Consider the following 25,752-nt stretch of genomic DNA (forward strand, 5'->3'; position numbering starts at 1 on the left):
CCTCATGTCCTTTTAGAAACAGTTCCTGGAAAGGCAGTTGTTGTCAAACACTTTATTTTTCTCCTTTTTTTTTTTTAATTTAAAGCGAAACAAACAAGAAAGTGTCATACAACTCAGCAAGAGGTTTAAAAAAATACGCAGAGCCATTCACAAGTCTCTTTTTCATATCAAGAGCTTCATTGTCTTTTCCCCAAAGAACAGAATGATCAGCAACATTTTAGTTACACTGCCGATAAAAATAGAAGTAGTAATCAGTAAAAAAAATTCCAGCAAAATAAGGATCTGTTGAGCAGCCTGCAAAACCCTGCAGAAGAAAAATAAAGGAGATTCATATAGGAACTTCTCTCAGTTCGAATGCTATTTGTCTTTTGCTGTGCTGCCATTTGAAAAGGCTTACCGGTACAGCTACACGGAAATGGTATGCGCTGTCATACAATTTAGCTACAGGGAGAGGCCAAATATGCTGACGTCCCTAGACGATAAATGAGAGAGAGAGATCAGATAACCTTATTTCACATGAAATTGGAAAGAAGAATAGGCTCTGGAAACATTTCATTGACAAATGCAGTGCAAAGTGATTATGATAACAAGACTGTAGTCTTGTTATCATAATCAACAATAACAAGACTGATAGCTGTAGTCAGAGCATTTAAAGACAAAGTGCTGACTTTAAACCCTGCAAATGTGGGTTTGCTCTGAGCAGCTCTGCCCAGGAGCTGACAGACATCTGGCTCCCAGCGACACTCATCTGGCTCTGAATAACTGAACTCCCTCTCTAGTTTTCCAAGCAAAACCCACAATAAATAGGGATCGTTCCTGATGTGCCAGGTGGCCCGAGAGCTCCAACGTGTAATAGTAGCATGTGGCAATTCTTCTGATTTTGAAACAGCAACTTTAGTAGTCCTCAGAAGGCAGTGAAAGTTCATATCTAAAGATATGAGTAGCATCTTCACTCAGTATTTCAAAAACAGATACAGGCAAGATTTCATGCTATTTTTGATTGCAGTGTTGTGCCATGTAGAAATGAAACAATATATTTTGTGTCTGAAATGTGTATGCTACAGTAAACAAAATAAAAGTCAATCCTCACCTCTTTTTAACCTAATGATCCATGGTAACTTTTATTTCATCAGTTTCTAGTGTCTCAACTCCTTCATCTTTCCCTCCTCCCTTCACTTTCTGATACATTCCCTCTGTTGGAGATGATGTGTTCACATGATACAAGTTATGTGAGACTGCTGAGTCCAAATGATTGCTGTCCTGCCCTTTGGCAGGGAATAAGCCTCCCAGTACCTAGGAAAATTCTCTTGAAAAAAAACTCTTCAACTAGGCAGCATTTCTATTCTGAGTCACATCAAACCTGAATGCTCGCTGCTGCTGGAGGCTAGTTAGCTTTAGTCTTTTGATGTGGATTTCAGGTTGACACAGGAAATCTCTTTGACCAGTTTTGGCAGTAAGCTTCAAGGATATTTCTGCCTTGCGAAACTCTCTGGGTCTGACATTTCAATTCTGTTGGAATTACAGCAGACAGGTCAAAACTTGGACAATTTTGGCTTTCTAATGTCTTTGCAGCAGTTGCAGATAAGCCTGTAACTTTTTGCAATGACATTTGAAAAGTTGATCAGAAAGTCGGCTTACGGGTGGGGATATCCCAAGTGCTCTAATTTGACAAACCACGAAAAAAGTAATTTAAAATCAATTAAGCACATATCATGTATGGCACCATAGATCAGAAATCTAAAGGCAACTCTGAAATTAATTCCAACTTCAGGGAGGTTTCTCCTGCAATGTGTTCAGAAATTACGCTGTCCTTACTTCTGTCTTTCCTACTGTTTTAACTGGAATAAACATTTCCAAGCAATGTGGAAAAATGAGGCCTTGAAAGAGTCTTACTTTTCCAGCTAATTTGGAGGGAGTTTAAGGCCTTCATCAATTTACTGGAGATGATCAAAAGTTTGCATGATCCGGTCTCTAAATATTTTTTTACTGGGAAAAGCAAATATGTTGTAACAGCTTTTATTCCCCTTGAGGCAATCCAGAGAATGATATGTAAACAACTCTTGCTTCTACAACAAAGAACTTTCCCTAGAGATTTACTGGGAAACTCCTGTTCACACAGAAATACAAGGGAATACTACCATTGTTTCCAGTGAATTCAAGACTTAAAAACTGGAATTCATTACCCGCAAGACAATAATGGAAACGGTAGGGTAGATGAGAGTTTTGAGGACTGTCTCCTAAGGCCCTGGGTGAGAAGTACTCCTACTTCTCAAGTATCTCTGGAGATTATATGTGTGTGTGTGTATATATATATATATATGTGGTGGTGAGTTAGGCTGAAATATATATGTCAGGTTCTAATGGACTATTTATTTTTTCCAAATACACTATTAACAAGGCCAAGGTGACTATCTGGCATGAGCTACCCTCCTTTTCACACTCTGGAGCTAAAGATCTTCATGGTCTCTCTTATCTCTTCATTCATTCCTTACAAACAGTGGTGTATAAGGCTATTCAGCAGAACTAGGTATTATAACAAGTTTTATCCACCTTCCGTATCTCCCTGTACTCCAGAATGCATCCACACAATGTTGCTTGAATCAAGAGCATCATTCAAGGGATCATGACATCTTACTTCTGAGACTGATGCTTTTATGAAAAGCAGACAGAGCTAGTAGAAGCGAACACCATTCTGGAGAGCAAGGGGAGGTTAAAGCTAATCACAAATTATTTCAGCACCGTGTGGCTTCAACCGCCAAAACTATCAGAAGAATGAACACATTTTTTCCTACATAAAGCTCAATTTTATTTTCAGTTTTGCACACAACCTTTAATGTGAGAGATGAAAATGGAGCCATGTGCTGGGCAGCATATAAAAATGATCCCCACAAGACAGAGTACTGCTGCAAAAAACTTACCTGTGTGGTTTCTAGGAAATCCTTCCTACTGTTTTGGCTTGAAGAATAATAGGAGCAATAATTTCCAAATGTGACTTTGCAGAGAAATATAATCAACGGTTCTGTGGTACTTCAAGAAACAGAGAAAAATAAGGATCTATCAGACTGCTTTTAAATACAAGAATCATATATATAAATACAAAATTCATACAAGGCAAAAAGATCCAAAGAATTGAATTGTGAAGAAATAAAGCAGAGGAGCTTACTTCACTGGTTGATATAAAGGAGATATACCTAAGCCACCAACCTCTAATCTTCTCCCATTCCCTCCCATGGATGGAGGGTGTTTTGCATTTAGAAATCTGGGTGATCTTTACAGTTGTTAAGATAAATCTAGAAATGTACACTAAACTTCCTCAAACCTCAAGCGTGCTCATACTAGAAGCTATTGTATATAACTTTTTATATAAATGAATGGTCATGACATGCTGGCCATGACATGATGGCTTACATCATGCATAGGTATAACATACCTGTGCCAGAGGATATGGAAGAAATCCATAATAAGACTTAAAACAGGGACCTAGATAAATAACTCCCTTTTGCTATTGTACACATGCAAATATATCATTAAAAAGAAGTAAAAATATCCCAGACTTTGTCTGGAAAAGCAGTGCTAAACAGAATTTCATTCATAATTGTTTAACAGCAAATACCCCATGGTCAGTTCTTCTCAAAACTATCCCTAGAGTTTCCAAGCATTTCCTAGCGTACCAGATAGCTTTTCTGAGAAGAGTATAAACAAACAAAAAGTCTTGGAGATCCAAAGGAACTCAGATATGGCAATGTCTAGCAGAAAAATGAAAGCAGAAGGCGGGAAAAACGTGACATCAATATTTACAGTTTATGCTGCGGGGAACAATGAAGCAACCCCAGCAAAATGTGCTTTCAAACCTTAAGATATTTAAGAAACATCAATTTTAAAGCATATAATTCATATATGGCAGTTTCTCTGTCCTACACAGCTGTCAGTAGTGTGTGTTGATTTTATTTGATTGTATTCAGCAGGCGTAAAAGTTTTCCAAATTTTTGAAGTAGTTACAATGTCTTACAATATCTGGACACAGCAATAATCCAAATATGTTTGGGTTTTCTTAAGCGTTTTGGGTTTTGTTAAGTTTGCAGCTTTGTTTAGTAAAGTTTATAGCAAAGTCCTATCCTAAAATCCCCCTCCTGCCAAACCAAAAACCAATATCCAAAATAAACTCAGCAACGGTAAAACTCTGAATATGATGTATCAGTCCCTACACAGGAGGGTTGCATTATTAGTTTATAATGACATTCACTTAAGACAAGTTTTCAGTGGCTGTAGAAAACAAGCAGGCATTTCAGGAGTACTATTATATTTCCTCTTATCTGAAAAAGGCGGATGTTTACAAGGATAATATTCAAGATCAAAAGATTGGACCTAAAGACCATAACTTCACAGAGCCCCTTCTTGGACAGACAGGGGTCATGAAGTGTCATCAAGCAGAGTGTTTGGCAGCTGTTCTGGCTATCGTTGGCCTTTCTCAGAGAAGAGCCCCAAAAGAAAGGACTTGTTATTTCTGGGAGAACGCAATTGAGCTAGACTTTTATTTGAGGAGAAAATACTTGCTGAGAGGAATAAGTTTGCTGTTTATTCCCACTCTGAGTCACAATTTTATGCATTACAAGATGTTCCTGCACAAAAATCCCCTTTCACAGTGCTTGGCACAACATGCCAAAAAAGATGTTCTGTGGAGTTATAGATCTATGTACCTAATAATATTTCTCTATATCAAAAAAGCTCAAATCCCTAGTATACAGGCCACAATCCTGCTAATACATGCATACATGTCTGCTGAAAAGATTGTTAAACTGAACCTTAAGACTACTGGGTTTTACTATCTGCATTAATGGGCGAAATTGTTATTGGGCTGAGAACAGTATTGGGCCTATGCTACAGCAAAAGATCTACCCAAAGGTCGACATTAATAACTTAGTCGTGCATAGATTTGTCCCACTCCTCTGAATAGGGACAAATTAGTGTCACAATAGAAATCAGAACAGAAATAGAAATGAACCACTGTCTTGTTATGTATGTATTATCTTTAATTGTACTTACTTTATTTCCAGTGAGATTTCTACATCCATGGGTGTATATTTGTTAACAGGAATAACATAGCTGTAATTTCCAGACCTGAAAAAGATGGCATTAATGCACGTAAGATTTTGAGATAGGTAGTATCTTTGTAAAAACATGGAAATTGCATTTAAATTTAAAAAGAAAAAATATGACAAGGTAGAAAAAACTCCTGCACGCTAGAAGAAACAACCATGAGAATGAACCAGCCAAGTAGCAATGTCACATTAACGGTATTCTATTCCACCACAATAAAGCATAATAAAACAATTTACCTACCTGCACTGTAGATTTTTACTACAATAGCGATTGTCAATCCTTTGCTGAGTTTCCAAAATCTGTATGGAACTGATTGTTGTATCAATCCCTAAAAACATTAAGAATAATGTTTTCTTCTTGATTATTTCAGAAATCTTAGATAAAAGCATAATAAAATTGTAGTTAATATAGTGGCATCTACTCCCTTGCTTGCCACTACAGGAGCTGCTACAGGCCTCAATTACCACTCAGTAAAAAGCCTTTGGCTGATTGCCTTCATTCTGCTGTTACAGGGGAGACAAGATTTTATTTTGGGCAGACATTGAAGGCTATTTTGATGGTAGTCCAAGTAGGATACAACATTTCAATGTTCATTTTGATGTACTAGAAAGCATGCTCATGCAAGTAACCATTAATTTGAAAAACATTATCTTTGCTGAGAGAGAGAATTTGAAATGCAACAAAACTTGTATCTAATCCTATGTGCAGCAAAACTACCTAACTCTAATGAGTATAATTTCTTCATAAAATGTGGCCTTGAACTCGCAAGAACTTAGAGTTTTGCAATATTCTACACATACGAATACCAGGAAATATGAATGAAATATGCTCAGCTAACCAAAAATATATATGCATTTTGATCCTAAGTAAACCGTGGCAATAGGAACAACTAAAAACAGTGGTAGCAGGATACTATATCGCTATCTTCTGAACACTTATATCTTGAACTTGGAGGAAGTTTAGAGCCTGAGGAATGGGAATATGGAATAAAAACTCACAAAAATTTGTATTTTAGAATTAGCATCTCTGTGCTATGCAGGTGTTCTCAAAGGTGGCCAGTTATGGTGAGATGAAGGGTATAGCCATGATGGCATGGCTCTTCCCCGAGGCAGATTAACCCTGCAGAGAGTTAGGCAGCAAGAACCAGTGTGCTAACACAGCAGCACAGCTTCTACTTTCACAGCTGGCCTAGCAATCACTGCACTGAACTGCATCCTGGAAAGTGTATTATTTCTTCTGAATACATTTACAGCATTGGAACAGTGCAGGTTCACAGTCAGGACCCTCTCAGACCCCTAAACCAGCCCATTTCAGTCTGAACTGTGGAAGGGCCTCAAACTGAAGGGGTTGAACAGGTTTAATCCCCCCAGGTGGACCTAGGCTCACACTGCCAAGGTTTGGGACAGGGCCAGGTGGGGAGGGAGTGTCTCAGCCATCAGCAGATAGCCAGACTACAGCTGTTACCTACAGCATCAAGCTGCTGATTTTCAGTCTTGCAATGTGGTGCAGAAAGCAGAAGGACAGCCCGGTTCAGCAGGCCCAAGCCTGCTCTTCACATCGTACTACGAACACTGGTTTTGTGTTTCTGTTCCTCTGTTCCACAGCAACAGCTCCCAGCATTGCAAAGAAACTTGATGAATATAGGCTGACCCGTGCTCTGATTATAAAATAGTTGTGTGGTAGTATATACCTAACTCTCAGCATGTAAATATCCACACGTGTGCTTAAGTGACATGCTTAATTGAGCATGTTCATCCCAAAGAACTAGCACAGAAGAACATTTCCCTCTGACAGAGCATCTCATTACAACACGTATCATAGTAATGCCACAGAGGCCCTTTTCTGAGGTGTGTAGCCACGCAAAAAAATCAGAAGGGGAATGATTTTTCCCAGATCATCCCACTGGAGCATACCCAGACAACAAGTAGAACCTGTGTTCTACTCCTCTCATTGCCCTGGGTAGCAACCTGCTTTAAGTGCATGCCGGTGTATAGATGCTTTATCATCCACATGTTGCCTGAGATTTAATTGAACATTTATAAAAAAACCCTAAACCTTAAACAGAAAAGACAAGGCATAACCCTGGTCATACTGAATGAATGCCAGAGCATACCATTACAGCATATGTAATGTTATACTCATCTTCACAGTAAAGAATCAATATTTTCAGCCCAGACTGGCTCTGACAGCAGAGCACAGTCACTAAAAGGGTGAGCCTGAAATCAAGCCAAATGTCCTACGTCAACAAACTTCATTTCATCTCCACTGATGGAGGCAGTGTCAGGATCCTAAGGCAGACATGGTCTCTCTCAGCAGCTGATGTTTTTAATCCACTAGGTCAAATGGGCCAAAGCCCAAACACTTCCTTTACACCGTACCATGCATTTCCTGCACACAAATACCACACTCACACACTTAAGCATTTTGCTGTATACGGGTTAGCACTGTTGAGTACCATACAAGATTTCAGCCCCTGTCAAGAGAAAAGTCAGTTATCATTTTATTGCACCTGAAGCCAAGTCAAAGAGCTCCCTAGAGAGGGCAGCCAGAACGTCTACATCTAATGAGGATGTAAGAATACATTGAAATGACCAGAAAACTATAGTGAATCACAGGTATTTAATAGATTCCTAAGTGCTAATTCTCTATAATGACCAGTTATAAATGAAACTTCTCTAAATCACAGCAGCAGAATTCCAAGCCTAAAGGTAGCTTTTCAAAGTTATACAATTATACATTTCAACAGTTTTTAAAAAAATATGAGACTTACAGTCATTTCCAAGATCAGGTCTTCTGTTAGGTTTTTTGATCAGATTTCTTTTGGGTAGCATGTCACTTCTGTTTCCTGTGGAAGGATCTATGTACAAATGTCCCCAGGTTAGCCTTGTACAGTTGTAACAGCAAAATATAAATACAACATCAGGAAATGTTTTGTTAATTATCTCTTTGATAAAGGCATACATAACCACGACAGAAACCTTTAAAATAAAGAATACCTCTATTCAGAAGATATACACAGTCAAAAGAAGTTCGTAGATAACAAGAAACAAGTTTCTGAAATTCTACAGAATATCTGAAACCCTTCAAAAAATAGTCTAATAGAAAAGACTTCATACCACACACAGAATATCACCAGTTGTTATAATAGAGAGCCAAAGTGAAAGCCAACATCCAGTCAGGCACTTCAGCACAAATCTGATGATAAAGCCACATCTTTCTTATTAGTGAGAAAATTAATAAATAGGCATCTGCCATGCAAACATAGGCCAGGGGAATAACTTAGCTTTTTGAATATGAGATGTAAGACACTGAGGACTGACCCAACTGAGACACAGTACTTCACAAAGAGAAGGCTGAGTCATAATTAAAGAAACTAATACACAGCTCTAACAACATGATCACCACGTTCACTGATGTCACCTCTGTAATTTCAAATATTGAAGTAGGTTGGGAAATATAAGCTTTAACTCTATTAATTTTCCCAGCATTTCTCTAGAAAAGTGAGCTTTAAAAGATCTTTTGAATAATGACCACATTGTACAACCTGGGGAAGGCAAAAGACCCTTCAAGCCCATGGGAAATGGTTTAAAGCTATTCCTGTGCTTTTACACTAATTGCCAGCCAAGAATCTGTCCAGAGACATGTTACCAATAAACTGGCACCGCAAAATATTGATCTTACCTAAACTAACATTGTTCATCAAATACCATTTCATCTGGGAAAAAAAGGAATCATGTATTTCTAGAATACCAAAATGCTCCATTCTCACATTTTTCAAAGGAAACATTCTGATTTCAAAATGACTGTTTAAAACAGAAGTCACTGCTTCACTGTATAAAAATTTATTTTACAAAAAGAAGGATCAAAATGCATAATTTCACTGAGACTGAAACAAGTAAGTTGGATTGACCTTACTGTTTTATTATTCACTCCAGATTTTTGTTTTCATTTCAGTATTGGGAGATATGAAAATTCAGACTTTCCTCATGCTAGTGGGTGACTGAGAGCATGGAACAACATTAACAACTGGAATCTGAGGACCCAGAATACAAAATCATCTCTGGGATTTCCATCATTTTTGTGTTTTGATATGAATCTGTGATACTGCTCCTAGTTATTCCTTGAATCCATTTTCTATTTACTTGTTCATCATTCCGATTTGCCAGTTCTGCCAACTTAGATGGTAACTGTTGCATTTAGTAGCCATCTGCTGTCACGTTTCATTACACTGTGATCTGCTGCCACGCACCTAGACAAATGGCTACTGAATACATACAATCAGTTATACATGTACAGTAGGTCTTGGGGCAGATGTAAAAAAGAGCTGTTCATTCTCTCATTCTTCCTTTTAATTTACAAACTAGTTGTCACATCTTCCTTTCACTTTTTTCTGTTTTCTCTTAATAGTCTAGATATGTTAGCAATGCATTGAAACTGCTGAAGGGTATTCACGCTCCTCAGTTCTGCTGAAATCAATAGGAGTTCGAAAGTCTAAATCCTTCAGTTCTTAAGCCAAATAAAGTGTGAGGAAAAAAGGCCACATTCAACTAGACTACATAAAGATGTGCTGAATTTTCATTTAATAAATTTTGTCTTGCTTATGAATGCTTTTATTCCTACCTGAACACTCCTAACAGCCTTCTCCTCAACAAATCTGAGATGCAAGGGATTAGGAGCTACAGTGGATGCACTAAGTAATAGCCTGCACCCATAGAATTCAGGTAGAGTACGGTGGAACAGTAAAAGGTCTGCCAAACACGAATTCCTAAATTAGCATTTAATTCAACTGCAATTTTAAATAGTTTTATCTTTTCACGAATCGGACTAATCAGCTGATTTTAAAATATCCACTGTTTATCTTGATTATTCCCAATATTTAACTCTTAGCTTTTTGTTCTGAAAAAATTTTCCTTTTCATTTATCTTGGCTACAGCTACATTAAGCAGCTTGTTGGTTTTCCTTCTGTTTGGATTTCATATTGACATTGTTACCTTCCATCTGGGGATACATTCAGCTTCATTAAACTTGTGCAGATCTGAAATCTTTCAGTAGCTTATGTACTGTGCTGATTTTTCACTCTTGGATCCACACTTAATGCTATTTGGAGCATAAGACCTTGAGAAGGTAATGCTTTGTGTTTATTCTTATCTTCTCTTTCCACCTAATATCAAAAGCAGTCAGCTGGGGATGGAAGGTTTTCATATTTCATTTTCATCTGTCTACAGCTCCCTCATTTGTAAATGAGATTAATGTCTTTTTAATTAATTAACACTCTTTCAGGCATCGGAGCAATACAAATCACTTAGGTATGACCTCTTGAAAGCACTGTATTGAGCTGTATGTGCCACAGGGCTTACTGCACGCTAATCACAAGAATCACAAGGACCACTTCCATGCAGCTTGTCTGCAGACAACAGCACTTTGCAGTATAAAGAATGGCCAGTGGGTGAATCCCACTGAAACAGTTCATGTGATAAGAGTGTCACAGCAGTTGGCAATGCCTGCCCTGGTAGACATTTGTACTTCAGAGGCTGAACTGCATCCATCCCCAATTTCACCTCAACTTGTCAACTGTGTTGGTGCAAGAATTGTTCCCAAGGCCAAGAAAAGAAGAGTACGAAAGCTGGCCTTAGTAATACTAACACTTGCTTCTAGACACTGACAAAGTTAAGGTCTGGGAAAGAGGAAAACAAATTCCAACAACTTGTACATACCTTTATGTATAAAATCTTTCTTATAAATATTATAAAAGCTGTAAACAATACACCTATTCATATATTACACGCATAACATCTGGCAGACAATATCTGAAAGAGAATTCATTCCAGTAAAAGTAATTTATTTCATAGAACTCTGCCTTCAACTAACATTTCTCTACTCAAAAACCCAGCCTGAATGAGTGGAGTTTTAATTCTAAGCTTTCTGGCAATTAAATTTCTCTCTCTGCCCACAGAGAATGTGTAATATCACCACACTGGGACACCATTGTGTGTTTTGGGTTTTTTTACATCTGTTAATTCACCCTCCACTACCCCTAGTCAACTCCTGGCCAACTGTAGCCAAAGGTTAATTAAAAGGATTAGTGACTTTCTGGTTCACGTGAAATCATTTACCATGAATGGACAGGAAGAACAGCGACACCTGACAAAACATCTTAGGACCCAGAACTCATAAAAGTAAACAGGACAGATTTTTCAAAAACATATTGATGGCAGTGACGATTAGTTATATCAGGGTTTTTTTAAATCCTCTGGACTGGGCTGTTTTGGTGGAAGGTAACTGTCTTTAAAGATTCTTGCCTCTTTCCCTGCACTCTTCATATAGTGTTTGTTCAAATGGTAAATAATAGAAATTAATGCTTCAACTTACGTGTCTCCTTTGTATTGGTTTTCTCGTAACTTAGAGATTGGACTTTTTGTTGGTGAATTGGACAACAATAGACCCTGTCACAAGGCAAAATGCCACAGAAATTCACTTCAGGGATCCTACTGATGGGTTGCGTGCTCTGAGAAATTGTGCTTTCCCCCTGCAATGCTAAAGGAAAAAAAAAAAAGACATAATTTTCACTAGTGCTCTGTGTCTATTGGCATTTTATAATAGCATAGAAATTGAAAGCCTGTTACGTGTATGCAGACCAGCAGAGATACAGTACCTGCTGTAGTGGTAGAGGGAGAGAGTATAACAGAACTTGAGGTACTGCTGATGAAGAAAAAGAAAAACAATTCATTAAGAAACGGACATCAGAGCTGTGGACCAAAACAGACTGGTCCACAATCTATTACTAATTCCCATTCATTAACACTAATTCAACTACTTGCCTGTATATTGGATGTTTTTCAAAACGTCTGTCATGAACACTAAGTAAATAGAGGGTTGATATTGTCAAAGCACTGTAGAAAGAGAATTATTCTGTAGATTTACATCCAACTCTTATGTAACATAATGTGAATAATACCTTGACAGCACCTTGTCCAAATGTAGTAATGTTAAGAGTTAACTATCTAATCACTTCCCCTTTAGTGGAAAAAAAATTGACTAAATTTAATCGGTTTTAGGTCAGATACTCGTATACAGCTACATTCAACATAAAATATGGTCAGTTTTCCATTGTAAATAGAATCACAACACCAGTTCAAAGTACTCAATTCACAGAGACATTGTAAGGCACAGGATTTTGGACTGGAAATAGAAAATGGCAGTCTCAAAAGTCCAGAGCATACTTTCCTTTCCGCAAGTCCAATGTCACAAGTTAAACTTTCAGAGTCACAGGACTGCCTGCTACATTGGGAACAAGTCCAGCTTCATTTCACACAATAGAATCACTCTGTACATCAGAAATCATACTTAGGCACAGAATGATTGCATAAAACATGCAAAGTCTCATGAGTCCAGCTTTGGACCTGTAGCACAAGCCACCAAGATGCATTTAAGGTGCACCATACATTGTGACATGGACAGAGGTTAGTTGCTTGTGCACCACAAAAGTATCCCACTTTTCTAAAACAATTTCAACTTTACAATATTACCAGGCACATTCACTGTAAATTTTAATACACTGTGTTCTTTTGAGTAAGAATGGTAAGAAGAAGAAAAAAAATTGCAATCTTCTTTCTGATGAGATAAGTAGAAAGGGGAAGGGAGAAACAAGTCAATTGGTTGATAATTAATTGTTACCATAGTGCCATAATAGCAACCAAAGCTATTATAGTCACCCGGAAAATCTTCACGGAGAAAGACTCTTTCCTCTTTGATAAACAAACCTAGAAAAAAAAAAATGTCTGGTTAATTTAAGTGGCACAAAACTAAGCTACTAGTAGTAGATTAAGAAATACTACACTAGTCTGACTTTAAATTAACCTTGTTTCTTTCAGAGGAACCATAAAAGTTATCCTTATACAGGGGTCAACATCTAAAGAGAAAAACTTAAGTAATGAACGGCTCCCTCAAACTGCAAGCGCACCACACACTGTTGATAGTCTGGGGACACAAACGCTACACAGGAAGAAAGCGTGGGTAAAAATAACAGCTCCTTCTCCTTTCTTCCTGCCATTTTTCGTACTCTTGAAGTATTTCAAAATCAAATTAAGAACTCAGTAAGCAGTTGCCAGAACTAAAAGATGAGCAGCTTTCACTATATGCTCAGACCATGTTAAACCAGAGCTGGTGTAAATACTGAAGGCAGGCGCTTTCCAAACAATCCCTGTGAAAAGGGGTCTCCTCTTTCTATTTCTATTCAGCAATAGCAATGACATCCTATCCAGGTCTTAACCACCTGAAAGACAGCATTATCCAGTACGAAACAGGAGATGCTAATTGCAAACCACAGTGAAAGACTCGTCCAAGGAGAAAGCTGAGGAAGAATTATCACTGTGCAGACTTCTAAGCAAAAATGAGCATTTCTGTCTAAGGCTGCACTGCACCATGTGAGCACAGCTACAGGCTCAACAATCCTCTCCTGTTGAGGTCTCTTCCTTCATACCATCACACAGTATGGATCTGTTCTCACACACAATATATAGGCAAGAAGTGCAAGTGTCTCATATATATTTTCTATCTCAGTACAGTCAGTTTTTAAGATTCTAGCATGACACTAAATAATTCCGGCTAAGGAATTTGATTTTATATTTAGAAACATGAAAGCTGTCACCAATGTTTCAACACTTACACAAATTCTCATAGTCATATTTCATATATTTAATTTCACTCACCTTGCTGGATGTTAGTGAGACTGATTTATTTGATGGCAAAAGACTAGTAGCTCGACTATACCTGCTGTAAGAGACAAAATCTCTTTAATACTCAAATGCTTCAGCAACTAATAAATGACAAAGGGTCATCTTCAATAGAGTGTTAATGTCACTTGCCTTTGCAACTTTAACGTTTATAAAGAGAAAGGCAAAAGTCTCATCAGATTCATTTTCAAGAACAAAGGCCTCCAGTTAACTCATTCAGGTGAATGCTATTAAATGCTACATTTGATTTCAAAGAAAACTTGGGGAAATGGTTTAGAAATAGGAAATGCCCATCACTTCCACCAAATCAATAATGAAGATTCTTTCTTGCAGAAGCAGCTCTGCAGATTTCTCTTAGCAGCAATTTACAAGCTCCAGGGCTGTAACTGGACGTAATCTACCCTTGCTTTATCCAGCTGAAGCAATTACAAAAATGACTGGCATTTAACAGCCATTTCAAACATTAATTTTGTCAGTGAGTTAAAAAATATGAGAAATTTGCATTTTTTGCACAACCTAAACGCTGGAAATGAGCTGAACTCCACTCTCAAGTAAAATTGGTTTTCACTTCTACCAGAGAGACCCCTTTACCAATTTCTGTGACAACTATCAGAGAACATTCCAGACAGAGGTACCTGACTTTGCTCTCTTCACTGACTGTTGACTTTAAACTGCTCATCCGTTTCAGCCTGGCCAGTTTCCTATTCCACTGCTCCAATTCTTCTATTCTGACTTCAAGATTGTTGGTTAGTTTACAAAGTTGCTTTACAGCACCAACATTTTCCATGAAGATCTGATCCTAAGAAGTAAAACAATGACAGAAGTAGATACAGTATATTCATCACTCAGATGTAACAAGCCATAATGAGTACAGAATTCACCTATGTAAGGATACACTGACTATTTAAAATGCCAACACAAGTTATGTCACTGTAAATGAGATACACTTATGACTATGTAACCCTTTTGCTAGATTGTAAAAATTGTTTATGTTCAATTTGCAGTAAACTGAAAATGGGGACTTGCAGAGAAATTTGAAGAAGCCAAAGGGCTTTGTAGACCAAGAATTTAAACTACAGCTTACCTTCATACGGTGCTGAATTTTAAACCTTAACACCATCACAACAGGCATCTACTATTTGATTTGTAGTGCTGCATCCCTTAACAAAATGTACATCCAATCACCTACCTACAGGATTGACTAGCCTAGCTCAGACAAGCCAGAGGGGCTATTCGTCTCGTACATATAACATGAACCACACAGGAATCAGTGAGACAAGGAAAGATCCAAACCAGAAGTCAGGCTGTGATCGCATGATATTTTGTTCTCCCCTTCAACCTCTCCAGCCTCTTACAGGAGTCCTATAAGTTCCAACACCGTGATCAGCTCTGCAACTAACACAGTTCAGACATCCTCCATTTACTCCATCTGAATACTTTACCCAGGAAAAGCCCTCTATTCTTCTACCCCTGCTTATCATCTAGGTATCGATCTGCTGATGAAGACACCCTCAGTACAACCACCAGGTAGTATTTTATCCATTTCTGAGACAAAAATGGTTACTGATCCACTGCAGGAGCATGGTAACAGCATGCTTTCTTTGCTGTGTTTGAAAGAATGGCTTTCTCATACTAATGTACAACCAGAATGACTCCATTAAACCTTGGATTAAGCTTTTACTGCAGTTAGTGTTGCTAAGTGTTCCAGTCTAGTCAAGTCACGCAGAAGGGAGGCAAAAGCAGAGTTTTGCCTTTCACGTTGCAAATGCCATGCACACCTTTCTTTCAAAGGTGACTGCATTCCACAAAAACAGACAGTATTTTGTATAAACAGAACCAGAGCACAGTATTAGTGGTAAGCTGCAAACTTCTCCACTGCCAGAAGACCAACAGCCTGCTTAATTAAAAAGTGACTTTAAAATACCCTCCTGTGCCTAGAACTGTGAAATCATTTATACAACCACTTGTCCCCATACCAATGATATGTAGCAGCTGCCCCTTCCATTCTCTTCAAATCATGCATGGATCTCTTCTAGGTAACTTCAACTCACTGAAAAAATGGCTCATCTGGCAAAATGTAGGAATACTTTGAGAAAAAAGGACTGATTTTTACTGCCTCACTGATGACAAAGTACTGAGTACAGTGTGATTGAGAAGAGAGATTCTTGTCCCAAAATAGCAAATTTCCACACCATTGAGACATTTCTCAAAAAAGTAGCAGAGCCTAGTTCAAATGTGTAATGCAATCAATTAATTTTACAGAGCTTGACAGCTCCAAACAGGTAACTGACAAAGAGACACAACCAAATCAGCCAATATTCTGCTTATCTGTACCTAAACTTGGAATGTGAGATAACAAAGTTCAAGGCCTCATCACCTGCCTAACTGAAAGCAAAGATATGAAGCGCTGTCCATTTACTACTCTAGGTGCCAAGCTACTCTGGAGTTGGGAGCTCCAGAGATTTAGAGCAGATATTTCACCTGGGACATCAGATGTCCCAAGCATCTGAATTCAATATACATCTGAATCAGTTAGACATAGATGTATCCTGCCCCTGTCTCCCCAACGGTCACAGAATATCACTTCCCAACTGCCACGGGTGTTTGGAGGAAGAGGAGAAAGCACAAATTGCACTGCAGTAATTTACCTAACCATATTAAAACAACGTCAAAGTGTTTGTGAAGTGATCTCAGACCTAGCAAATTAGTCAAGAAAAAGCTAAGCAGTAAATACGCCATTGCTGTAACAAGTCATTCCTGCTTGGGCCACATCCACATCACCCTGCAGGTTGCAGCAGGCTTTCTCCATTTGCTAGGTCACATCCCTGGAGCACATCCTGGCAAGCACTGACCAGAGACTGAAGCTACAGAGGAGAAAGGGAACATGATGGGTTCAAACAGCAGTGCTGAGACACTGTTACAGGCAGCATTTTGTGTGATATTTCAGCAAAGAGAGATACTTCCATCACATACATTTTGTAGCATTTTTTTTCACTAAATCAAACACTCAATTGTCCAACCTAAAAGTTTTGTCATGAAAAAACTGACTACCCCAGGGAAGTTTTGCAGGGGCTCAAAAATGCAAATGCAGCTGCCACACAATGTAACAGGAAGGGCCAAAGGGCAAAATGAACCCAACGTCACTATCTAACACCACTGCTCTTCTATGAGCATCTAGAAATCAGCTACAGGCTGGAACCTTGACCAAATACAGCAAATTTTCTACAAATCTCGTTCCCAATAGTATCTCTAGAAAGTGCTCTTTCCACAGCTTTATTCAATGTGTCTAATTCATGCTTCCTTTACATGGAATATAGCCTAGGAGATTTAACCTACAAATTTAACTTATTTGTAGCCTATCAAAATACAAGTGAAATGCAATATTTTTTACAGATCTTTTCTCCAACTTTGATGGTGTAAACTTGTGTTTTCTATAGAATAATGAAAGAATGCATGATTATAATGAACACAGGATCGTGTTCACGACATCATCCAGACAAGACAACGTTACCAATCTGCAAAACCTCCCTCTTCCCATTATCAGCTGTAAGCGGAAAAAGCTGGGAAGTGGTCCTTGACCTGCAGTGAACCAGTGCACAACAGAAGGGCCGCTCTGCCCCTCTGCAGCTGGGGCCGAACACTGTCTGCAGTCACATGTGACTGGACTCTGTGACTGACAGTCCCTTGCAGTCCTATTTCTACAGGAAATGTAGGGGAAGAGAGCACAGGACAATAGACTAAGGCATTGTTTCCAACCTAGGAGCATAGTAATTACTTTGTATGCCATAAACATTTTATAGTATATGATTTTGAAGCTATAGTAAGGATTTCAGATGGACAGAAAAACCTTCCCACAGAGCACAGAGAGTTAGCATTTGTATTTGGTACGAAGTAGTTATTCCAGGATTAAAGTAAGGATGTTTTTATTTAACAAATAGAATGCCATCATTGCTTAATTCACTTCTGGAACACTTAATTAACTTAAACACTTAAATACAAAAGAATGTTTTGGAGTCCCACTTGTTGGACCAATGCTATGAAATCGCTATCCACCTTTATCCCGTAAAGTTAGGTTTTTTCCTTTTCTCTTTTATTGTATGTTTATTTATTATTATAACAAGATTTTAATGTAAATACTTTTTGTCATTAAAAGATTTAGCCATTTACTAACACCTGGTGGTTCAGTTTTTCTCAATGATTTGCCAAACACTATTTCTGTAAATACATGCGGAGGCCTACAGCTTTGTATAAAGCCTAGTGTGTGTTTATAGCTCCATAGACGAAAGGAACAGTCTAAATACACACCTCCACTTTCTCTCCCAAGACCATACCTTGTCAACCATGAGGAAGTTTTCTATTTTTTCTCCATCATCACAAGAAACATCACCAACTTCTCTAACAGCTTGAGGTAAAAGCTCCTTCACTTCCTGGGCTATTATGCCTGTTCACAAGATAACATAAACTAAAGTCAGGAAACACAGTGTCATACTGTTGACCATGGTTGTGTGCTTTCAGTTGGCCATTCTTAAAGCTACAGGTAGGACCAAATATGATCTAGAATTTCTCTGTGGTTGGAAAATTCAGGATTTCTTATTTTTCCATTCCACAGAAAACAAACAGAAACCTCTAGAATTCCCATTTCTCTGCAATAAGAACTAAATTTTCTCTGATCACTTACTTCATTTTCATTAAACCTCTGGAAAAGTAACCTTCTATCTTTAAAAATTGAAACAGAAGTTGGAAAATTACCAGAAATACTTAATTTTGGCATTTTTATACCACAAGAGAAACACAAAAAAGTGTGCAATTGTACTATCCTAAGAAATGAGGATGAAATAGCAGGGTGTTAAAAAGGCACTATGATACAAGGAACAATAGCAGAAGTTAATGAAAAATGGGAACAGAGCTGACTGAATACCTGTTTCATGGGTATTTTTTATTCCCATAACAGATGCAAATTCAGGCTTGTAGTCATACTCCACCAGCCTCATTTGGGTTATTCTTCTCAACTGCTCATTCGTATCGACCTAGTTGGACAAATACCAAGATTCATATGCTGAAACACTAAGAATGATCATGGCATCTAGGACTTCAGTGAGATAGCAAGAAGCCTGACATGGCCACTTGGCCGATCTTTGCATCAAAAAATATGGACAATCTTCCCATTCCCCATTAGCAAAGTGTTATTTGTATTTGTATTGCCAGCTCCCCTTCAGTCTGACAACTCCCATTTACACAGATATCCCCAGCTTCTATGGTCAGCCTCTTCCAAAGTCCATAGGCAGTGGCTCTTCGGAGCACAGCAGTACACGCGATTTCTTTAGGCAGCGGTTCAGCACACCCTAGATAAAGAAGCTGCTTCACATGCCAGAACAATGATCCACACATGTGCTGTGGTGCAAACATAAATGCCCTAAATACTCCATAGCCCTCACCTCCCGGATATTCTGTTTTGCTCGGCTGTCAGATGGGTGCATGACTCTGCCCATAACTTTTGCATTTCCGCAGACAACCAGTGCTTCGTCTGGTGCATCTGTGTTAATTCCTACTCGACCATGACAGACTATCGTCTCTGGAACATGTCCTCGCTGCCACAGTGCATCACTGTCATTCTCAAACTGCCCTGGGTTGGATGCCTGGAAGAAAAAAAATTATATTTAAAGATATAGTATAACATAGATGTACTATTGTTTATTCCATCAGGAATTCAGGGAAAACGAAATGTCAAATCTTTAATATTTAAATTGTATTCAAGAGCTTTTCTAACACACCAACAGAAAAAAAGAGCGGAGTCACTTCTAAGTAAGTGTGTCTACCCATACACATGGCTTTTTCCCTTCAATTCTACTTTATCATCACCTTAAGCTAAATTATCAATGTCCAAAGCTTTCCAAATTTTAACTTTGACATTATGCCATATAACCATTTATTTACCAGCAAATTTTAGCTGAGGCTGGAAATCACAAAAGAGCAAACAACGCAGAGATTAAACACATGTGTTCATAAAATCCTCCGTAATGTTTAAAATCAACTCATATTAGAAATTTCATGTCAAGGAAACAGGGTCTTTCAAAGAACACCAACAAAACAATGGAGTGTGTATAATTAGAAAAGGCATTTGAACTCAGTAATTAATATATTTTTTTTAACTTTGAATTCAGGCTTTAAAATTTGAGGCTGAACAAAAAGTATTATCACGATAAAAAGTTCGTACTCAATTAAAGAAGCCAGGCTTTCACAACACTTTGCCATCTACAAGCCACGGTGCTGTGCACTTATCACTGTTTGCCACAATTAGAGCATGATCCGATATGCCTGATAACCACTACTCAGCCGGTAGTTTTGTTATGTTATGTTTGAGTGTCTAAAGGGCCAGAACATGAGTTGCTCTCTCTCACAGTGCATTTGCACAGCTTTGCCACTTCAAGGTAGCTAATGGCTGGCTGACTGTACCCTGCCACTGAAGCCCTGTCAGACATCTGGAAAATGACTATTTTTTTTCTTTCCAGCTTTCCTGTTGATGTTTTCACCACTTCAAACCACAGCCTCTTGATTCTTCTGCTTTTCTGCCTTCTTTTTTCTTTGTCTGGAATAGTGGCCAGGTTTGCAAAACCTCATTCCCTGGATTCTTATTAAAAACTGTCTTCATTAAAATTTCAAAGGAATCTAACTATAAAAATGGTAGAAAAATGTAAATTTCTGAATCTTACATAAATATATATATCTTATAAGGTAACAGTAATCCCAAGGATGGGTCAAATGTGAAAATTCAACAGCTTTCCCAAAATAGTAAAGAGATATTTGTAACACTGCTACAGTGTTACAGAAGAGATACAGAAAGAGAAATTCAGACGAAAGCAGTATTGTGGAAAATAATGGTCAAAAAAGGAAAATAACTAAATATACAGGAGTGACGCAAACACAAGCTTCAGTGTCCTGAAACAAAAGAACCCACAGCAACAGCCAGGATGATAAAACTTCTCAGCAGGGCAGAAAACTACTGAACTCCAAACATTGCTTTCAAAACCCTTTCGCAGCTCCACCCAGAAAGGAGCTCCTGGCTGTATTGCCCTCCAAAAACCCAACCGTAACTGCAGGAAGAGGGCTTATGGCACAAGAGGACACAAAGTTATGTGCCAGACAAAAAAGGAGCCAGAATTCAAATCATCTGAAAGCCCTCGTCTTCGTTTGGCAGCCCCTGTGCAACACCACACACACACTGGGGATTTGCACTTTTGCTCTCTCCAAACCCTAATCCTAAACCAGGCTGTAATCATAAACCTAGGTGGATGATGTCCCACCAGAAAGGACCCAAGCAATGGCCTACAAAAATGATGCCAGGACTAAAAGCTTTTGACAGCCCTCACGTTTCTTTGGAAGCCCCTTTCCAGGCCCACTTAATAAGTTTAATACACTCAGGCTCTTGGCCTTATTCAACTCTAAAACAAAATGCTAAGCCTATTCCTAGCCATAAGCCAAGGCCTAGAAAGACTCCCTGCAGACAAGCAGCTCCTTGATTGGCCCACATGAAAAAGTTTGCTGGGCTGCAATCTTCCGGAGGCCCACACCATCCTTTAGGTGACACTCTGAAAACACGCCGGAAAGGAGCAGCTATGGGTCTTAATCTTCCTAGAGCTGCTTGACCTTCTTTCCTTGCAATTTTTTTCATTGTCATCCTCCTCTGAAAATGAAGCATCTAGCCAATGAAAGCATTTACCAAATTCCTGGCAAGTGTAGGAAATTGTTTCACCGCAAAGAAAAAGCAATCTGGAAAAATCAACCTATTTTGCACTGGAATTCACGAGTTTTCTTTTTCAACTCTTCTATAGCTCTACTTTTAACATTTTAAAATCCTGATAACTAAAAGATAACAACATACTCATACAATATGCAACTGTAATTTTTTTTCCTCAATATTTTTGATTCATTGGTAATTTTTATACCCAAGAATCACACCCCCCCCCAGTCTCCTCTGTATACCTAAAGAGTTTTGTAAATACTTTTCACATGAAAGCAACATAAATTTCTGCTTACCCTCACAATGATCTTTTCAGAGACATTTGCAGCCAGTAGGTAGAATTGGTCTTGAGAAACAGCATACAGTCCAACTACCAGCATGAAGTATCTAATTTAAAATTGATTTAATCATGATAATAATTAAAGTAAGGTCTTCTCACAGAAAAAAATAAAATGCTTTAAATGCAACCACTATTACAATACATAAAAAGATAGCCAGAACATTTCTTAAAACATATTTATGTTACAATATGAAAGAAAAAATATTTCCTTCACTCTCAGGTAATACGCTCTTTCAAGCCCCACAATCACTAAAAATGAATAAAGATTACAGTAATTTTGACAAGTTAAGCAATGAAGACTCAAAGATGAAGACCCTTCCTTTCCCAGAAGAAAATGATTATTTGGGTTTTTTGCCTGCCTGATTTCATCAGCCAACATTCTGTCTGTGATTTCCTGAAACAATCTCTAACCTTGAGGATGAGGTATTTTCTTTTATTCTGACATCATTCTGTGACTCTAGAAGAGAGGCCTTCAAGCAGATAACAAGTATCACAGAATTTGAAATTGAAAAAATCACAGGATTTGGTAAATTAAGATTTTTCACAAACATCAGCTCTATTGAAAAGCAGACCTTCTCTTTTCCGCTTCACACACACACAGGCGAACTAGCTACAGCAATACCTCTGGTCAGGATTAGGTTTCCCCTTTTTTCTCATATTATTTGCTGTTGTTTCACTGAAATGCAACCTTCCTAGTGTTACTTTAGTTGTCTGGTCCCCTGGCAGATCAACTCTAAAATACAAAAGGAAACAAGATCAGGGAAACAAACATTTGGAGATATACCTGGCTCAAGCCAGATTTCCTCAAACTCATGAAAACAGTTTTGAGAAAAACTGACAAACAAAAAAACAGAGGAACCCCAGTAAAAATCCAGTAACCCTGGTTTATAAAAACACATTAAAAACACAATGACTGTGTCAAGGAGATAAATAAACAGGATAAAGCACCAGCAGTGGGAAACTGTTCTTAGTAATAGGAGTCTTGTGTTTCTTGTTCTGTTTGTATACAGTCTTGAATGTAATAAAACCGTATGTGTTCCATATGATGGGTATTTGTTGCTTGCCAAGGGTAACTTTGCGTATTATTGGATCTGAATCTCCACATTAAAATAAGTAAATTTTACTGTTTGACCCTTTTTTCACCTGCACCTAATTTTTATCTTTGGAAGAATAAAATATAGACCTATGTCCCAAATACATAGTGGTTCTGCTCCTGTAAGTGATAATACAAATAAAGAGTTTGCATGGAGAAAACAACAACCCACTGACTATGTTCTCATCTAGTATAAATGAAAACTACACCAACGTCACCCATGAAACAATTTGGTCCCAGAATCAGCAAAATGAAGACAAATGCCATGACAGAGGTAATCAAGTGAAAATCAAGCTCTTCTCCCTAGCTCAAACTTCATTTTCGCACATTATATATTGCAGACTTTATCCCAGCACTGTCCTGTCAAACTTGACACTGTCTTATCCTTTCCTGTTTTAAGGCTTATTTAATTATTTATAGAGAACAGAACAGCTCCAACAGAAGACACTTATGTCAGAAGAACAAACATTGATTCTGCCAGTGAGTTAAGATGCAGAAGAATGGCAGAGAGTTCCAGGGGGAAGCTGCACATATGTTTCTAGCAGAGGCACTACCCCCTTAAAAGCACTGCAAATAGATCTCATGCCCATGTAGAACAGGAACATTACTGACATTTCTTAAGATGGGAAATGCATCTGCCATACACTCTACACCATACAACAGTGACGCTAGCTGAATATAAATATTTTGTATAGGCATACTTAACACATTTGTAAAGCTGCTGAAAATTTTCCTTAATGAAGGGAGACCAGGTATATATTACTACTGTGATTCTATGTGGACACCCAGAATTGAATTTGGATAAAGATCGGGAGACTGGCTTACAGCTACTATAAGTTTCCAAGAAACAGCTACTTTACATTTCCAACCCATCAAGTACTGAAATAAAATTGAATAAATTTATGAAAATTCTTACTTAACAGGATGGAAAGTTTTTTTGCTTCGATCTGACTGAGACTGTTCAATAGCAATTGTTTGATTTGGAGCTTCCACCTACAAAGAAAAAAGAATTATCAAACATAACAAGAATATTACAAACGCATAACATTTTCCACAGAAATCAATAGGCAAATTGTGTCCAAAACAGTAAAATTTCTCTCATTTATCATGGATCTGTATAGAAAGTAACATGGGAATTGACTCCTGATTAACGGACGCCTAACAGTGCTGCATTCCAGCTAGTTTGAAGCCCCAAATCGTTCTGTGGATGTAATTTGAAAGGGAAAAAAAAGGAAAAGTTATGCACTAATTTGCAAAAGAAAAATTGCTTTCTGAATCTAGTCTGTTATTGGTTCATTCTATCCCAAAGCATAAATGTAGCTATTTAACATGAGAACTGAACCTGTGCAAGGTAGTTCCATAAATTATTGTAATGTACATTTCTGTACCTTTCTGGAACGGTACCAAGCATCACTTTGCTTCAGATGGGAACAGATGACAGTAATATTCACTAATTTCTTCTGCATTAGAATGCATTAAGCAAAACTGGTAGTAACTGCCTTGTAAAACAGCTACATGGATTTTTTAAATCACTGAATTTTGGTAGCAAGTAAAAAAACCTGGTAATTTTTTTCAGAAAAATTAAAATTTTTTACTACTTCTGCTTATGCAAGCTTGTGGACCCATATTGGCTGGGAAGAATTTCATTCTTAAAATGAAAATGGAAAGCCTGGCAAGAAGAAATGGGGAAATTTCCCCATTCAGTTTACACATGAACTATTTGAAAAAAACACGTTTGATTCTTTTTCTCTGCTTTGTGGATTGTTTTTTTCAAGACCTCTTATTGACCAATGGGTAGACTGGCCACCTACACACCAGAATATGCCCCTGCACTGCCCACAGAGGGAACAAAATTTCAGCCAAAGAGAGGGAAGCCGGTGAAACCATGGCAAACAGGCAAACATGATGTCTTTCAGCATATAACAGCATAAGCAACCAGAAAACGTCACTTTTTTGCAAAAGAGTTCCACACATAAGTCACTAGTAACTTAAAAGAGTTCTCTTTTGTCAGTTCTTGGTCAAAACTGACTAAGAAAAGAGTTCATTTCAATTATTTACCTTATTCTATGGATAATCACATACCAACTAATTAAAAGTAATAATCACAAAGAGGAGAAATACTTGCCTTTATTCCAAAAGCTTTCAAGTAAAACTTTTCTATTGGTTTCCCCCCTAGCTGAGTTTTGACATATTTTGGATGTCCAGTGATTCCAATATGGACTGTGATTTGGAAATGATTCTTCTTCTGGCACACAAATGCATCATCTGTTGTTGAAAAATTAAATCCTTTGTCTGTGACAATATGATATCCTACAGCAGGTCTACAAAAACAAGAAGAATAGGAACTTTAAGTACAGGCATATTTGAGTGACATCTTGAGTTCCTATTTTTTATGTGGTCTGAAAATCCATCTGATTTTTACTAACAAAATGGGAACCAAAACACATCTTCACAATCACCAGTTCTAACAGTATTTTCTTCTTAGCCTCTTGGAAGTGTAAAAATTAAAATGCATAAACGTGTACCCCAATTTTAGTCTGACACATGAAATGTCTGAAAACCAGAGGTGGGGAAGCTTACATAATCCTCACTTACAAATCTAGTATAAAGGAACTCTGTTCACCTAAAAGCACAACCAAACCTTTTAGTGTATTCAAGCATTCATTATAACATTGCTACAAACAACAGAGCTGAATGAGTGCTGCAGACAACAATGTGCTAATGAGCCAGCAATACTCCCCATTTTGTT

General features: G+C 37.9%; 1 protein-coding gene across 1 annotated transcript in view; it reads right to left on the reverse strand.

Moving 5' to 3' along the window:
• Positions 1–217: 217 nt before the first annotated feature.
• The window catches only part of MYRFL (myelin regulatory factor like), a 44,613-nt gene continuing 19,078 nt past the window's right edge, over positions 218–25,752 (reverse strand). The window contains exons 7-25 of the mRNA XM_063322958.1: positions 25,129–25,324; positions 23,920–23,996; positions 22,533–22,643; positions 21,867–21,957; positions 19,268–19,468; positions 18,751–18,859; positions 18,164–18,273; positions 14,468–14,631; positions 13,809–13,872; positions 12,775–12,860; positions 11,919–11,990; positions 11,753–11,799; positions 11,470–11,634; positions 7,871–7,945; positions 5,341–5,428; positions 5,044–5,118; positions 2,919–3,027; positions 398–472; positions 218–304 (exon numbers count right to left, since the gene is read on the reverse strand). Of these exons, the coding sequence (XP_063179028.1) occupies positions 218–304; positions 398–472; positions 2,919–3,027; positions 5,044–5,118; positions 5,341–5,428; positions 7,871–7,945; positions 11,470–11,634; positions 11,753–11,799; positions 11,919–11,990; positions 12,775–12,860; positions 13,809–13,872; positions 14,468–14,631; positions 18,164–18,273; positions 18,751–18,859; positions 19,268–19,468; positions 21,867–21,957; positions 22,533–22,643; positions 23,920–23,996; positions 25,129–25,324 (2,002 nt within the window). The remainder of the gene's footprint in view (positions 305–397; positions 473–2,918; positions 3,028–5,043; positions 5,119–5,340; positions 5,429–7,870; positions 7,946–11,469; positions 11,635–11,752; positions 11,800–11,918; positions 11,991–12,774; positions 12,861–13,808; positions 13,873–14,467; positions 14,632–18,163; positions 18,274–18,750; positions 18,860–19,267; positions 19,469–21,866; positions 21,958–22,532; positions 22,644–23,919; positions 23,997–25,128; positions 25,325–25,752) is intronic.

The sequence above is a fragment of the Chroicocephalus ridibundus genome, chromosome 1 (genome assembly GCF_963924245.1).
Source record: "Chroicocephalus ridibundus chromosome 1, bChrRid1.1, whole genome shotgun sequence".
Classification (NCBI taxonomy): domain Eukaryota; kingdom Metazoa; phylum Chordata; class Aves; order Charadriiformes; family Laridae; genus Chroicocephalus; species Chroicocephalus ridibundus.